General features: G+C 45.0%; 3 protein-coding genes across 3 annotated transcripts in view; 1 reads left to right on the forward strand and 2 right to left on the reverse strand.

Moving 5' to 3' along the window:
- The window catches only part of SKA2 (spindle and kinetochore associated complex subunit 2), a 1,094,818-nt gene that overhangs the window by 987,047 nt on the left and 91,419 nt on the right, over window positions 1-16,352 (forward strand). The window lies entirely within an intron of this gene.
- On the reverse strand, window positions 8,670-9,605 carry OR4D2 (olfactory receptor family 4 subfamily D member 2). Its single transcript, XM_006154654.1, has one exon. The coding sequence runs from the start codon at window positions 9,603-9,605 to the stop codon at window positions 8,670-8,672; it is 936 nt and encodes a 311-aa protein (XP_006154716.1).
- The window catches only part of LOC102502281 (olfactory receptor 4D2-like), a 13,736-nt gene continuing 10,080 nt past the window's right edge, over window positions 12,697-16,352 (reverse strand). The window contains exon 2 of the mRNA XM_006154683.2: window positions 12,697-12,724. Within this exon, the coding sequence (XP_006154745.2) occupies window positions 12,697-12,724 (28 nt within the window). The remainder of the gene's footprint in view (window positions 12,725-16,352) is intronic.

Here is a 16,352-nt window from a genome sequence, read left to right on the forward strand (position 1 = left end):
GAACCGCTCCACCAGCCATGGTGGAGCTCCTCCTGGCCACAGGCCTGATTGAATCTCTTATCTGCTCAGCTCCAATGCCTCCCCCCCACCCACCCCCATTGAGACAGTGAGTACAGAGCAGGGCTCGGGGCCTGGTGTGAGCTTGATTCTGCTCTCAGAGGTTCCTGGGGCTGGGGCCCTTCATTCTATTCTCATGATGAGAACACTGAGGTGTGCAGGGAGAAAGAACTTGGCTCAAACTGCAAGGGCTTCACTATGCCAGAGGTCAGGTAGGTCAAGAGTTCCGGCACACGTGTACACGTGTGCAAGTGCAGGAGAGCTGAGGACTCTCCTCCCGAGAGGCAGCTCTGAGTCCTTTGCTTTTAATGACTCTTTAGAAAGCTCAGTTTGGGGCCTCAAAGAGCTGGCCTGGGAGTCCAGTGCCATTTCTGACTGTGTGACCTTGAGTAAGGGCTTGGCCTCACCGAGCTGCTGGTAAAGTTCAAAGGGCAGGAAGGCTCACAAGGCAGGAAGGCTCTCTGGTGAGCACTGAGGAAGCGCACAGGTCCAGACCTTGGGGTCAGCTGAGAACAAGTGCCAATCCCTTCCCACCTCCCTCCTGCCTTGGCCTAATGTGAGAATTTGAACCTCATCTTCTCCATCAGACTAGGAGCTCCGGGAGCAGGGACTGGGGCCACTGGAGGGAGACTGTGGGCTTGCCGACAAGGCAGATCCTGCTTTGAATCAAAATAACAGCAAAGAGGTCTGGGGCAGTAATTGGAGCCCTGGCAGTGCTGGGTCCCTGCAGGGAGGCTGAGGCTTCCTTGAGTGATTTCCCTGTCCTTGCCCCAACCTTCCAGTACTCATCTGACTTCTTGCTGCAATGACTAGGACTTCAGGTTTATTGTCAAGGTAGAGAGAAAATTGCATGTTACGGTGTCAGAACCAGGAAGGGACTCTCAGTTTGAGTCTGACTACAAACTAGGCTCCCCAGAGCACAGGTGTGACCTGATGGAGACACCCCCTCCTGTAGGCTAGCAGGCCCGGCGCCCCCTTTGTGAGTAGGTGAAGGGACTCTGACAGGCACATGGGCTGTTCCAGTTGTACTGAGTCTGTGGCTGGCCAGGAGGGGCTTTCCCAAATCCCATTTGGCTGCCCCAGCAGGAGGGGCAAGACAAAAGTCACACTGGGTCAGGGTGGAAGAGAAGCACAAAAAGGGAAGGGGCTGGCAGGTGCCTGGAAGAGTCCCTGCGGGAAGGCTGTGGCTGCCTTGGGTTCCCTCCCTCCACTCACTTTTTTATTTTTTCTTTTTTTGGAGAGGTTTTTGCTATAGGGCGCATGCGCTTGCCAGACAGACAGGGAGAGACGGAGAGACAGAAAGCGAGAAATCACCCCCCAGGGGGGATGGCCATGCCGCAATCCCTTCTCCTCCATTCTCCTCTCGAGACCTTAGGCACGTATGCACACGCGCCCGGCGTGAGTTTAAGCCTCCGGGTCCGGGACTCGAACCGTAGTCGACTACGGGGGAGTCCAGCAACATAGCCATTACGCTAACTGCTGGTCCCCCTCCCTCCACTCACTTTGACCCACACACTTGAAATAAAAACTCAACACAGTCTCTGCAAGAAAGGGCCCACATTGGTCCAGTTTTGCATCTCAGCATCTCGAGACACCAAGAAAGAACGAACACCTAAGGTTGTAGGAATTTAGACACTCCATCGAATGAAATGGTCTCTTGCCTAGGGCATCACAATTGAGAAGACTGGAAAATGCAAAACAATGATGTAACAGTCTTCCCACCCAGCATCCCTCTGACTGTGAAGGTAGGTGTAGGGCTGGTCACCTTGGTGGTCCCAGGTGGCAGCACTGGAGGTGACTGGAGACAGTGCTGCTGGCAAGCACAGGAGCCCACAAGCCAGGGCCCACTGTGCTAGGGGAGGGCTGCTCACTCCTTGCACTCCTCCTGCTCTCCCTCAACAACATGGTCTTCTGGTAGGTGTCCTGGGAAAGGGCGAGGCTCCTCTGCCCTCCTCGCTGCCCCAAGGCACATCAGTCAGCCATGCCTCCACCACCACTTGATGCTCCCTATTTGCCCAGAGCAGACTGTCCCGGCTCTGCCACTAGTGCTGGGCTTTGGGCAGGCTCAGGTCTCTGCTTTCTGTGTGGTCCATCTGGACAGTAGTGATGTTTCTGAATAGAATCGGGCCACGTGAACTTTGATACAGAATAGTGCACAGGATTACTTCAGGAAAGATGGAACCATGAGCCTCCTCAATGCTCCCCTCGAAGTCGCTCAATTATGGAAGGCTTATGGGGTTGGTGAGCACACTCCAGACCTGGAAGGCTGGAAATGTCTGTCCTCCCAAACTTACAGTGGGGTTTATTCAAATGTTTATTGCACATGCCAGAGCCCCTGCTGGGTGTTAAATGCCTGGGGATACTGCAATTCTTAGGTAAATCCTCCTACAAATGCAGGAGTCTACTCACTCCTACTCCTGGTGTTAGGAGACTTGCCCAAGCTAATGTAGCTGGTAAAAGCACGAACCTGACTTGAACCCAGGTCTTCTTACTCCAGATTCTTAAGCCACTCCATCATGCTTGTCTTCTATAACCACTTCTCTGCCCAGCAGCCAACATTATCTTCTGAAATCAGAAACTAGATTATGTTACCACCCATCAACCCAAACCCCTCAATGACTTTCCATTACACTGAGGATAAAACTGAAGTTTTGTGTTTATAGAATTATTTATTTAATTTAATTCTTTCATTTTAATTTGACCAAACACACACACACACAGAAACAGAGAGAGAAACAGAGAGAGAGAGAGAGGGAGGGAGAGAGAGAGACAGAGGGAGTAACTGAGAAAGTAAGACACCAGGTCTGGGGCTTGAACCATGGTCAGCTATGTGGGAGTGTCTAGCACCTTAACCACCATGCCTTCTGTTGGTCCCTGATAAAATTGAAGTTCTTTAATAACCTGGTTCTTGTCTACATTGGTGATCATTTAAAAATGTGTCCCAAATTCACTGACATATTTCAAATAGTAGAATCTAACCCTCTTCCCTTGAATGTGGGCTGGGACATAATTCTATCTAAAGAATGTGGTAGTGGACCAGTTGTGGCCTGGTGGTTAAGGTGGCTGGATCTCACATGGTCCCCTGCGTAGTTCAGGTCCCGAACCCCGAGGTTTAAAATCATGCCAGGTGCACGTGTGTGCAATCCTGAGAGGAGAATGCAGGAGAAGGGATTGCTACATGGCCATCTTCTCTGGGGGTGATTTCTCACTTTCCCTCTCTTCCTCTTTCTGTCTCTCTCTGGTGAGCACACATGCCCTATACCAAACTTAAAAGCAAAAATGAAAACAAGAATGTGGTAGAAGTGATGCCATACGACTTCTGAGGCTGGGTGGTAGAAAGGAGACAGCCGCCACCTGACCAGCGCACTCTTTCTCTCTTCCTTTCTCTCAATGGTTGTGGTTGGAACTCAGCTACCAGGCCTAAGCCATGTGGAGAGGTCAACAGCCTTGCCTAGGCACCCACATCACCACCGACATCAACATCACATCACACCAGCTTCAACAGCCAGATGTGAGTGAATGAAACTGCAAACAGTTCTACCTCTGGCCTGATTCTTCCGTCAGAGGCCCAGGACACCTCGACGCAGAACTTGCCTATGTCTGTGTCCTGTCAGAATCCCTGGCTTGTGGAATCTGTGAGAGAGATAAATGATCACCTTGTTTCTAGGTGCTGGTTTTGGGTGAGTTGTTATGCAGTAGTAGACAGCCAATACAATGGTAAATCTCGCCTCCTTCTGAGAGCCTCTTTGTTCACCCCACTCCAGTTATACTGCTCCATTTTCTTTTTCCTTTGGTCACCAAGCTCATTCTTACCTCAGGACTTGCTGTTTCCCCTGCTTGGAATGTTTGTTATTTGCACAGACTTTTGCATAATGGGCTCCTTCTTACTATCCAGATCCTTGCCCAAACACTGCCTTCTAAAGATTCCTTCTCTGACTTCCAAAAAAACCACAGCATTTGGGACTAGCAGATGTTGTAATGGCTATGTTACTGGATTCCAACGTAGTCAACCATGGTTCGAGTCCCAGACTGGTGGCTTGAAACATGCTGAGTGCAAGTGCACGCGTGCCCAAAATTCAGAGGAGAATGGAAGATAAGGGATTGTGGGTTGCCAGGGTGATTTCTCACTTTCTGTCTCTCTGTCTCTCTGGTGAGTGCACACACCCTATGACAAAAATCTCTCTTTAAAAAAAAAAAGCAAAACAGTGTTCAATTTGTTTCTTAAGCTCACCCCTCAATTTTTCAGAGACAAGCTAGAGACCAAAAGTACCAGTTACATGACCAATCATAACACTTCAGGAGAATCTAGAATAGAGGATGAAGATCTGAAAGAAAAGAGATACTTGACAAAAACAGTATTGGCTTGTAGACAGTTCTTGACTTATGTCCCCTTTAATATGTTCAATTAAGTACAGAAAAATATACATAAATGATTCTTTTTTAATTGCCAGAGGGCCAATGTGCTAACCAAAGCGCAATAGGGAGACACTTTCTTGGGTTCCCTCTGTATCACTCACACATACACACATACACACATGCATACACATGCACACACACATGCACATACTCACTCACACATGGGGCTTATGAAGGGCAAGGAGGTGGAGCAGATCCACTAGGCAGGGAGGAGTATTTTATCTTTGACATTGTTCAGAATTGCCTGAGCATACTGATAGCAAAAAGCCACTTTTAGTAGTTTTACTGTTGCTTTTAAATTCTTCACAAAAAATAAAGTCTATTATGGCCTGCACAGGGACCTGTAGCTCTCTCCTTGGTATGGCCTTGCCCATGGGAGATTTAGAGACACAGCTGTGGGGAAACATCCAGAGCAAGCATAGTTGTTCTTGGCTGCTCCATTGCCCCCTTCCCTGCTTTCAACTCTCTCTTCATCCCAGCTCCCTCAGCTCTTGCTGCTGACTCCTCCTGGGTCAGCCGTGAGCACTGCCAAGTGTATCGTCACAGGATGCCTTGCTGTCATAGGATGATCCTGACCAGGGCAAACGAGTCCTTTCTTCTCTTGGATCAGCCAAAGCAAAGTTGGGAACCTTCCCTAAGAACCCATCAGTAAAGAGGATAAATACTTGTTTAATGACTAAATAAAAACATGAATGTCCAGACATAACTTTAAATTGTGATTTCTCACTTTCCCTCTCTTCCTCTTTCTGTCTCTCTCTGGTGAGCACACATGCCCTATACCAAACTTAAAAGCAAAAATGAAAACAAGAATGTGGTAGAAGTGATGCCATACGACTTCTGAGGCTGGGTGGTAGAAAGGAGACAGCCGCCACCTGACCAGCGCACTCTTTCTCTCTTCCTTTCTCTCAATGGTTGTGGTTGGAACTCAGCTACCAGGCCTAAGCCATGTGGAGAGGTCAACAGCCTTGCCTAGGCACCCACATCACCACCGACATCAACATCACATCACACCAGCTTCAACAGCCAGATGTGAGTGAATGAAACTGCAAACAGTTCTACCTCTGGCCTGATTCTTCCGTCAGAGGCCCAGGACACCTCGACGCAGAACTTGCCTATGTCTGTGTCCTGTCAGAATCCCTGGCTTGTGGAATCTGTGAGAGAGATAAATGATCACCTTGTTTCTAGGTGCTGGTTTTGGGTGAGTTGTTATGCAGTAGTAGACAGCCAATACAATGGTAAATCTCGCCTCCTTCTGAGAGCCTCTTTGTTCACCCCACTCCAGTTATACTGCTCCATTTTCTTTTTCCTTTGGTCACCAAGCTCATTCTTACCTCAGGACTTGCTGTTTCCCCTGCTTGGAATGTTTGTTATTTGCACAGACTTTTGCATAATGGGCTCCTTCTTACTATCCAGATCCTTGCCCAAACACTGCCTTCTAAAGATTCCTTCTCTGACTTCCAAAAAAACCACAGCATTTGGGACTAGCAGATGTTGTAATGGCTATGTTACTGGATTCCAACGTAGTCAACCATGGTTCGAGTCCCAGACTGGTGGCTTGAAACATGCTGAGTGCAAGTGCACGCGTGCCCAAAATTCAGAGGAGAATGGAAGATAAGGGATTGTGGGTTGCCAGGGTGATTTCTCACTTTCTGTCTCTCTGTCTCTCTGGTGAGTGCACACACCCTATGACAAAAATCTCTCTTTAAAAAAAAAAAGCAAAACAGTGTTCAATTTGTTTCTTAAGCTCACCCCTCAATTTTTCAGAGACAAGCTAGAGACCAAAAGTACCAGTTACATGACCAATCATAACACTTCAGGAGAATCTAGAATAGAGGATGAAGATCTGAAAGAAAAGAGATACTTGACAAAAACAGTATTGGCTTGTAGACAGTTCTTGACTTATGTCCCCTTTAATATGTTCAATTAAGTACAGAAAAATATACATAAATGATTCTTTTTTAATTGCCAGAGGGCCAATGTGCTAACCAAAGCGCAATAGGGAGACACTTTCTTGGGTTCCCTCTGTATCACTCACACATACACACATACACACATGCATACACATGCACACACACATGCACATACTCACTCACACATGGGGCTTATGAAGGGCAAGGAGGTGGAGCAGATCCACTAGGCAGGGAGGAGTATTTTATCTTTGACATTGTTCAGAATTGCCTGAGCATACTGATAGCAAAAAGCCACTTTTAGTAGTTTTACTGTTGCTTTTAAATTCTTCACAAAAAATAAAGTCTATTATGGCCTGCACAGGGACCTGTAGCTCTCTCCTTGGTATGGCCTTGCCCATGGGAGATTTAGAGACACAGCTGTGGGGAAACATCCAGAGCAAGCATAGTTGTTCTTGGCTGCTCCATTGCCCCCTTCCCTGCTTTCAACTCTCTCTTCATCCCAGCTCCCTCAGCTCTTGCTGCTGACTCCTCCTGGGTCAGCCGTGAGCACTGCCAAGTGTATCGTCACAGGATGCCTTGCTGTCATAGGATGATCCTGACCAGGGCAAACGAGTCCTTTCTTCTCTTGGATCAGCCAAAGCAAAGTTGGGAACCTTCCCTAAGAACCCATCAGTAAAGAGGATAAATACTTGTTTAATGACTAAATAAAAACATGAATGTCCAGACATAACTTTAAATTTAAACCTATTAGGATGAAGGTGTTTAAGGGGTGCCTTTCTTGTTCCTTTCATGATAAACATGCTTGCGGAGAGTCTGTCCTTCTCTTTCTTCCTTCTCTGGAAACAGCCTTCACTCAAAGTGCCTACTGAAGGAGTGGGCCTAGATAGTCATGAGACATGTGGCCTAATCTCAGCCAATCATATTATTTTCACAGGACTAGGGAATTTGAACCCTGATAAAGCTATTCAGTTGCAGAAAGTAGAATGTAAGGGGCAAGTTTTGAGACTGAGGCTCCCCTTTGGTCCACAGGTAAAATGACTGCATAGTCAGGGAAAGATGAGGGGAGGAAGGAAGAGACACCAGCTGTCAGTCCCGATAGTGTCTTACTCCCTCAGTACCTGGATCCACCTTACTTCTGGGAGAAATTTAGATCCTTAAAGTAAACCACCTTTTTGGGACCAGCGGATGGTATAATGATTACATCACTGGACTCCCATGTGGCTGACCGTGGTTTGAGTCCGACCTGGTGACTTGAAATACATACTGGGCTTGTGTGTGTGTATGCCCCAAATTCAGAGAGAATGGAAGAGAAGGGATTGTGGCATGGCCATCTCCCCTGGGAGGTGATTTCTTGCTTTCTGTCTCTCTCTTTCTCTCTGTCTCTCCAGTGAGTGCACGTGCCCTATAGCAAAAATCACTCTCTCTCTCTCTATATATATACACACACACACACACACACATACATATATATTTCTCACACTTTAAATATTTGAATCTTACAGAAAATATGTGCAATTATTGGGACCAATATTGTTTTATAACAGTTTGTTGGGAAGAATCACAAAACCAAGAGAGGCTTGTCTCATCCAAGGTCACCTCTTTAATAAGTAAGGAATCACTGCTCTCAATTTAAGGCTAAGACTGCAAATATTGTGCTCTCTCCAGAAACCTGACTCAGACCAAAGGGAATGCTGAGAAGAGAAGTCAAAGCACAGAAAACAGAAAGGCTTTTATTATTTAAATGCTGTCATTGTAAGAAGCAACTGTCCTTTAGGAAAGGAAAAGGAGAGTGTGATTTTCCAGAGGCCATGTGAATGTTGTAAGATTGTTAGAACTCTTTATTACAAACCTATCACAAATCCATCAAAGAAGATGTTCTCTATTTAAAAAAAAATATGAATGCATTGCTTAGTTTCAAAACTCTTCCACTTCTTGGAGCTGGACAGTGGTGCAGCAGTAAAACACAAAGCTCCATGAGGTTGATCCACATTGGAAGGTTCCTGGGTCTCCCTGACAGTGCTGAGCCCATGCTGCCCATGATCCAGGGTTGGCTGAGGCTGAGGGAGGATGGTAGTGTCAAGACCTCATTGGAGGTACACTGTCTGTCTCTCTCTTTTTCTGTCTGTATTTCTCAATCATGGAAGCAAATAATGCACTTAAAACAAAAGCTCATCTGCTTGCAAAATGACTCTTATTACATATCCCCAAATTACCAAGAGAGTAGATGTTGTAACTTTCTCCACTTTGCAAAGAAACACAAATCCAAAAAGAAATGACCTGCCTTTGTCATTTTTTTTTACAAACCAGCCAGTGTCTCCTCAGTCTCCTCACTGCTGCCTGCATCTCCTGGTTCCCCTGGGGGGAGATCATGGGGTTGAGCATGGGGGTCATGACCGTGTGGCTGATGGACACGGCCTTGTCCATGGAGAAAGGGGTAAAGGGCCGAGCATAGAGGTAAATGCTTGGAATGAAGATCATGGAGACCACAATGATGTGGGTGGTGCAGGTGGAAGCTGCCTTCCTCCTTGCCTCCTCTGAGTGGGATCTCAGCATTACTAGGATGATGGAGTAGGAGATCAGGAGGAGGAGGAACCAGATGACATCCAGCATCCCACTGTTGGAGATCATGAGGAACTCCAGGAAGGAGGTGTCAGTACAGGCAAGACTCAGCACTTGTGGAACGTCACAGTAGAAGTTGTCCAGGACATTGGGGCCACAGAAAGGCAGTGGCAACATCAGAGCCAGCTGGGTAATGGAATGAATGAAGCCTCCCACCCAGGAAGTCACCACCAGTCCCACACAGAGCTGAGTGTTCATGATGGTGACATAGTGAAGAGGCCGGGAGATGGCTACAAGGCGATCATAGGCCATCACTGAGAGAAGGAAGACCATGGCACCTCCAAGAAAGTGAAAGAAGAAGATCTGGGTCATGCAGCCCTGGTAGGAGATGGTCTTCTTCTCAGAGAGAAAGTCCACCAGCATCTTTGGGGCAGTGACTGAGGAGAAACAGAGGTCTAACAAAGCCAGGTTTCGGAGCAGAAAGAACATGGGTGTGTGGAGCCGGGAGTCAGAGATCACTGTGACTATGATGAGGAGGTTTCCTATGACGGTTGTGGTATAGACAAACAGGAACACCAGAAACAGGGAAATCTGGAGCTCTGGAGTCTGTGAGAGTCCCAAGAAGACAAAATCTGATACCCATGTGAGGTTCCCTGGTTCCATGGTGTCTTCTCTAAAGAAAGCAAACCGCAGATATGCATGAAGTCACTACTTGCCCCTTGATGCTCAGGAGCTCAGGACTGGGTTGTTCAGGTATATATGCTGAGAATCCACTTGTACAGACCAGGATACAGGAAATTGACTAATGGTTTTGTCTCTAAGGAGACTACAAGTGGGTGCATGAATATACATTTACGAAATAGCCTAAAACCATCCAGAAGTATACACAACCTACCTATTGAAGATCAGTTTGAAGGACCAGCAGATGGCATAATGGTTGTGTCACTGGATTCCCACATAGCTGACTGCGGTCCAATCCCAGATCCAGTGGCTTAAAACTCATGCTGGGTGCATGTGTGTGTGTGCCCAAAATCCCAAGAGGAGAATGGAGGAGGAGGGATAGTGGCATTAGTGGCATGGCCCATCACCCCTGAGGAGTGACTCGCTTTCTGTCTTTCTGTCTCTCTGGGACTCTGAAAGTGCACATGCCCTGTAGCAAAACCTTTTTTTCTAAAAAAAGAAAAAAAGGATTAGTTTGATATGAAGACACTAGGAGTCAGTCAAATTTCGAATCTTCCATTTCCTTGAGATCTGATGATGAGTATCATACATAATCGTTTTGAATTTCAATATCCACAACTGTAAGGTGGGAATTGAAATGCTTTCTTGGTTATATTTTCTGAAGGCTAAATAGAATTGCACATTAACGATCATGAAACAGTGCCTGGAATAATACATAGTAATCAGTTTCCTCTGTGAAGACTTCTAGTCCAAAGACATCTCCTCCAATCTTTATGTTGGGGTACCAGTCATTTTTCCCACATTTGACACATGAAGTGTTTCTAGGTTTTTCATGTGTCCGTGCTTTTCTCCCACAATTAAACCATAAGATTCTAGAGTAAGATTCTTTATTTCTCAATTGTTTTGTACCCAGGAGGGTCCATCCTTGTCACAGTCAGTACTTAATAAGGATCCGGGGTTGACTGCCAGGTAGGTGAAAAGTTATAGGTTGTATAAGTTAGTACAGGGGAGCCTGTGAACACGGTTGGATACTTGGATACCCCATGCCCCAACTGGAGTGCCCCATGCTGAGCAAGGCTTCATAGGACATACGTGTGTGCAAGAGGGAGAAGCGATGAAGAGAACTGCTAAATTAAGAGATAGATGATGAATAGTATTTGAAAGGGACTCAGGACTCTTCTGAAAGGGACTCAGAACTTTTCTGAAAGGGACCCAGAACTTCTGAAATTTTAGAAGGTCTTGTTGAATCCAAGGCTAGAAGAGAAAGAAGTTGAAGAAAAAGAAATATAATAGATGAAAAAGTAAAGGAATATTACAAGAAAAGGAAGTGAGGGAATAATACAGGCAAAGTATAGGGAAATGAAAATATTAAGAGGTGAGAAGGAATAGGGTCTGAGGTGGAGAAGGAGATGGAGGGAGAAGAAAGAGGGTGATAGGATGAGGGGTAAGAGATCTCCCCATTACCCCATCCTGTCTCTAGCTTCCCTCATCTCTCTCACCTGGCTGGTTGTAATCTATTATCTAATAGAAGTCATTCTCTTCCAATTTTTCGTTTCTATTTACTTCCACTTCCGTCCACCTTCTACACGGCTACCCATGAGATAATCTTTTTGAACTCTGATTGGATCATGCTCCTCTCTCTCTCTCTCTCTCTCTCTTTTTTTTATTTAGTGATTTCTCACTAGGGCTCTCTAGGAACTTCATAAAATATTTTCAGGATCTAGTCAGGGTAGAAATATTTCTTGTGTGCATGCAACTCCCTCTTGGTACGTCATACATCCCCATTACCCCATCCTGTCTCTAGCTTCCCTCATCTCTCTCACCTGGCTGGTTGTAATCTATTATCTAATAGAAGTCATTCTCTTCCAATTTTTCGTTTCTATTTACTTCCACTTCCGTCCACCTTCTACACGGCTACCCATGAGATAATCTTTTTGAACTCTGATTGGATCATGCTCCTCTCTCTCTCTCTCTTTTTTTTATTTAGTGATTTCTCACTAGGGCTCTCTAGGAACTTCATAAAATATTTTCAGGATCTAGTCAGGGTAGAAATATTTCTTGTGTGCATGCAACTCCCTCTTGGTACGTCATACACAGGTATAAAACATAGCCTCTACACACTTTTCTAGTCATAAGATCCTAGGGACATAGGAATTTTTCACCATTTATTTCTCCCCATCAGTCAGTATCTCTGCTTCTTACAAACCATTGGCTCTTTGATGAATGGTCGCTTTTAAAACATGCCACATAATTCTTTATTCCTGTGTTTGCTTCCTGGAATGCTGTTCATACTCTTCTCTGTACCTAGAAAAAAAAAAAACCCACTCAAATAAACACTTTCTGTGACTCTTTCCACCATATTTCCCCACATAGACAAATTCTTCATTTCTTTGGGTTCTTATACCATGTTAAAATTACCTCTGCTATAGGAGTTTTCATGTATAGCATCGTTCACTTGTTCTAACTTCTCTCCTCTATCCATTTACCTTGTCTTCTCAATATCTTAGTAACCACAGAACCTGGAACAGCAACTCTGACATAGCACACACTCAATAAGTGTTGTCAAAGTGTTAAGTGGGTGATTTGCTACATAGCCTTTACTATGTGGAGAATTTTCGAGTGATTTTAATGATTTAGTTAACCCTTCCCTGTTCCCTTTATCATAAATCTAGTTCTATACTCAGTTGCTCAAATTACTGCTTTTCAGATGCAACCTGATTCAGTGGTCTTCAACAGCACAACCCCCCTGAATGAAGGGAGCCTCTCCTTACACTTTAGTCTTACTATTCTCAAGTCTAAGCTATTTGTTATTCGCCCCAGCTCCGGTGGGTGTTTTCAAAAGCCTTACTGCCACGGGGCCTATGGGCAAGTGAGGAAGTCCTTTCTCTCACCTTCCTTCAGCCCTTCCCTTTTCCCTTCCTTCAGGGAGCGCAGAGATCAGGTCTTACATCTTTCTGAGGGTCCTCTCCAGCTTCACAGCTCCCTGATCCCTGCCTGCACTTCTCATTCACTAGCCATGGGCATGGCCCTGGGGAAGTGAGGGTATCCTCAGGGGAAAATTATTGGACTGGGCTCAAGAAGCAGCAATGGGATGATGTCTTCTGGGGAAAAAAGGAACAATGGGAGTTGTTAAAAAGTTTCTAAGTCTCTCTCAGATACTTAGGTCTGCCTCAGGAGCAAAAAATGCCCAAAGCATTGAAAGTTGTAGAGATTCATGAACTATAGGATTAACAGGTCAAGATAAGAAAGAACAAGCCTCTTAAAAGGAACAGATTTTCTGAGACTTTTTGAAGGACCCACTTCCTAGAACAGTGATTCACAGAATTGAGAATGGTTCTGAATCAACCCAGAGACTTGCTAAAACTTGGAAACCCAAAACAGAAATTCTTATTTAGTAGGTCTTGGGTAGAGCCCATAGATATGCATTTCTTTCCTTCTTTTTTTTTTTTTGGAAACATTTTTGTTATAGGGCGTGTACACTGGCCAGAGAGACAGAAAGCAAGAAATCACCCCCTAGGGGGTGGGATAGACATGCTACAGTCCCTTTTCCTCCAGCCTCCTCTTGGGATTTTGGGCCTGCATGCATACGTGCCCAGCATGAGTTTCAAGCTACCTGGTCTGGAATTGAGCCAGGGTCAGCATGCGGGAGTCCAGTGATGTAACCATTACGCCATCTGCTGGCCCCCAAATATTCATTTCTAGCAAGTTGCAAGGTGATACTGGTGCTGCTTACCTGGCAGCCAAAGTTTGAGAACTACTGACTTCAAGTTTCCCTGTTCTCTGTTGGTCAGGATAAACAAACAGCTCTCTCTTGTATGCAGGATCAAGACAACTGGTTTGATTTTTAAAAAATTTTTATTTCATGCATCTCAATTTGGGAAATACCATAGGTGGGAACATGTTTGAGTACTGTATTGGAAACTGAAAGATTGTAAAGCCTTATTTTGCTCACCAGACCCCAAGGTTAAGTCTTCATCCATATTCAATTCTACAGTGGCATTTACGCAATTCTAGCACTCTGTATAAACTATTACTCATCATAATCCTTCCTTTCTCAAAAGCATTAGTACAGGAAGTATGTATTTTTTTTCATATAGTTCCTCATATGAAGAACTGGTACGAATTGGTATTAACTGGCTTTAGATGCAGAATGTGATATACAAACTGTATGACTTATTATTTTTGGAGAGTTTTTTTTTTTCTATAGAGCGTGTGCTATCGCCAGAAAGACAGAGAGAGACAGAGACAGAAAGCAAGAAACCACCCCCCAGAGGGTATGGCCACACTGCAATCCCTTCTCCTCCATTCTCCCCTTGGGATCCTGGGGGCACACACATGCATACCTGGCGTAAGTTTAAGCTGCCGAGTCCCAGACTCAAATTGTGGTCAACTACATAGGAGTCCAGCAACATAACCATTACGCCACCTGCTGGTCCCAAAACTGTATGATTTCTTACAGCCCTCCAGCCTACATGGTATTTCTAAGCTGACCTGAGTTCTTTCAGTGCAAATATTTATACTTAAGAAAGCAAAGTTCCTCTGGCATTTACAAACCCTATATGAAATTCTGGTTTCTTCTATATAAGAGAAATTTAAGAGACACTAATGCTGCCTGATATTTAGAGGTTCATTTCTTTTAAAAATCCAGCTACCTATTAAAATAGTCTAGGTTGATACTGGAGAAGGAAATAGGTCTTATCAGTCTCGTTGACTATCAGGTGGACAATTAAAAGTTACCTGAATTAACTCCTTATAATTCTAGTTTAGCTCTCCATAGGAAAACGTTTGGTAGTCTATTTTTCTTCTCAAGGCACACGTTTGTCTATAGAATAGCTACAAACCCTTATCTTAACTAAAGATTGGTTCCTCAGATCTTAACCACAAAACTGTTAAGGATATGGAATTGGGGATGATTTTTCTGTTTTAAAATTTTATTACAATGTGGCTTATCGTTTGGAAGATGATACCAATTTCCAAAGTCCAGTCAGTATTTGTTAGGATAAATTAGGAAGTCAGCAAGAGGCATGTACGGGTATATCTCTATGCTGGAGACAGAAAAACAAGACACTTTTTCTGTTCTCAAAGAACCGTCAGTCTGGTGGAGAAGACAGACCTAGAAACACATAAAGGCACTGCTGAGAGAAAACAGTTCTACTAGGGGACTGCCCAAAGTTAAAGGGCTGAGCGATTAGCCCGATCTGGGAGAGAGAAGGCTTCCCAGAGGAGGTGACATTTGAACACAAGGGAAAGTTGGAGTGTGTTAGGCAAACAAAGGAAGGAGAAGTGTGTTTATGGCAGGAAGAATAGAGTTCTAGAGATAAAATGGCCTAGCACACACTTCCAGAAACCCTGAGGGTCTCAACAAGGCTGGCACAACGGAAGGAGGTGAGGGTAGAGAGAAGATAGCCAGCATATTCTGAAGAACTTTGAGGAAGCAGGTTAATAAATTTAGATTTGGGGACCAGCAGATGGCGTAATGGTTATGTTGCTAGACTCCCATGTAGTCGACCATGGTTCAAGTCCTGGACCCAGCAGCTTAAAACTCACGCTGAGTGTGTGTGTGTGTGCCACCCTTAGGGGGTGATTTCTTGCTTTCTGTCTCTCTGTCTTTCTGGCAATCACACATGCCCTATAGCAAAACTCTCTCTTAAAAAATATAAATAAATAAATAAACAAATAAATAAATAAATAAATAAATTTAGATTTTATCCTAAGGACTATGAGAAACCAGTAGAGAACACATGGCAGAAGAATGACCTACAGATGAAGGCCACTCTGGCAACGAGTAGGAGGAGAAATGGAAGAACTGAGAAATTAGACCTGGGAGAGCTGCTCTTTAGTTTATTCATACTCTATCTTGTTTCGGAGAAGACCTAATGAGGAGAGTTAAGGTCCTGTAACTTTGCCTGTGCCCCTGACTCATCCCTAGCTCTTAAAGATGTGAAGAAGGTGATTAGAGAAGAGGAGAATGGGAAAAGGATATGAGTGACAAAAAAGAGAAAGAGAATGAAAATCAGGGGATCAAAGCCAGTGATCCAACTGTGACCCAGTGGCTTAATGATAGCACAAAACCTGCTGAGTCAACCTGCGATACGCTTGGCCTTTCCCTCATGCGTCAAGATGATTTCCACGGCTTCATCATTGTGTATGTCTTCATGCAATCTCATTCAAAAGCTGAAAGTGAGGGAAACTGTGTGGGGGCAGTTTCTTTCTCCACCTGCCTTTCATCATGGTAGAGAAATCTTTTCCAGAAAGATGGATTACATGACACATGCACATTCTTATCTTCTAAGTGTTCTGGGAAAAGAACACCTATGACAGGGTCAAGCAAGGGAGAAGCAATAGCAATGGCTATTGGGGTGGCAGCCATCAGTGTCTGCAATGTTATAAAGCACCAGGCAATGAATAAGACGGGCCAGCAGCAAGAGAATCTTGACCATGATATAGTCTGTTTTATACAGGAAAACTCAAATATGGCTAAGGTAAGGGAGAGAAGGTGGTCAGGTAGGAACTTCCCTATGTCAAAAGGGATTGATTCTTGGGAATGAGCAGTTAGCATAATGGTTACGTTGCTGGACTCCCACGTAGTCGACCACGGTTCGTGTCCCGGACCCAGTGGCTTAAAACTCACGCTGGGCGCGTGTGTGTGCGTGCCCAAGATCCCGAGAGGAGAATGGAGGAGAAGGGATTGCGGCGTGACCATCCCCCCTGGGGGGTGATTTCTTGCTT

Source organism: Tupaia chinensis, unplaced genomic scaffold, assembly GCF_000334495.1.
Source record: "Tupaia chinensis unplaced genomic scaffold, TupChi_1.0 Scaffold000416_1, whole genome shotgun sequence".
NCBI classification, from domain to species: domain Eukaryota; kingdom Metazoa; phylum Chordata; class Mammalia; order Scandentia; family Tupaiidae; genus Tupaia; species Tupaia belangeri.

Coding starts and splice junctions, on each gene's coding strand:
- OR4D2 (XM_006154654.1), bottom strand. CDS start 9,605: ATGGAACCAGGGAACCTCACATGGGTATCAGATTTTGTCTTCTTGGGA.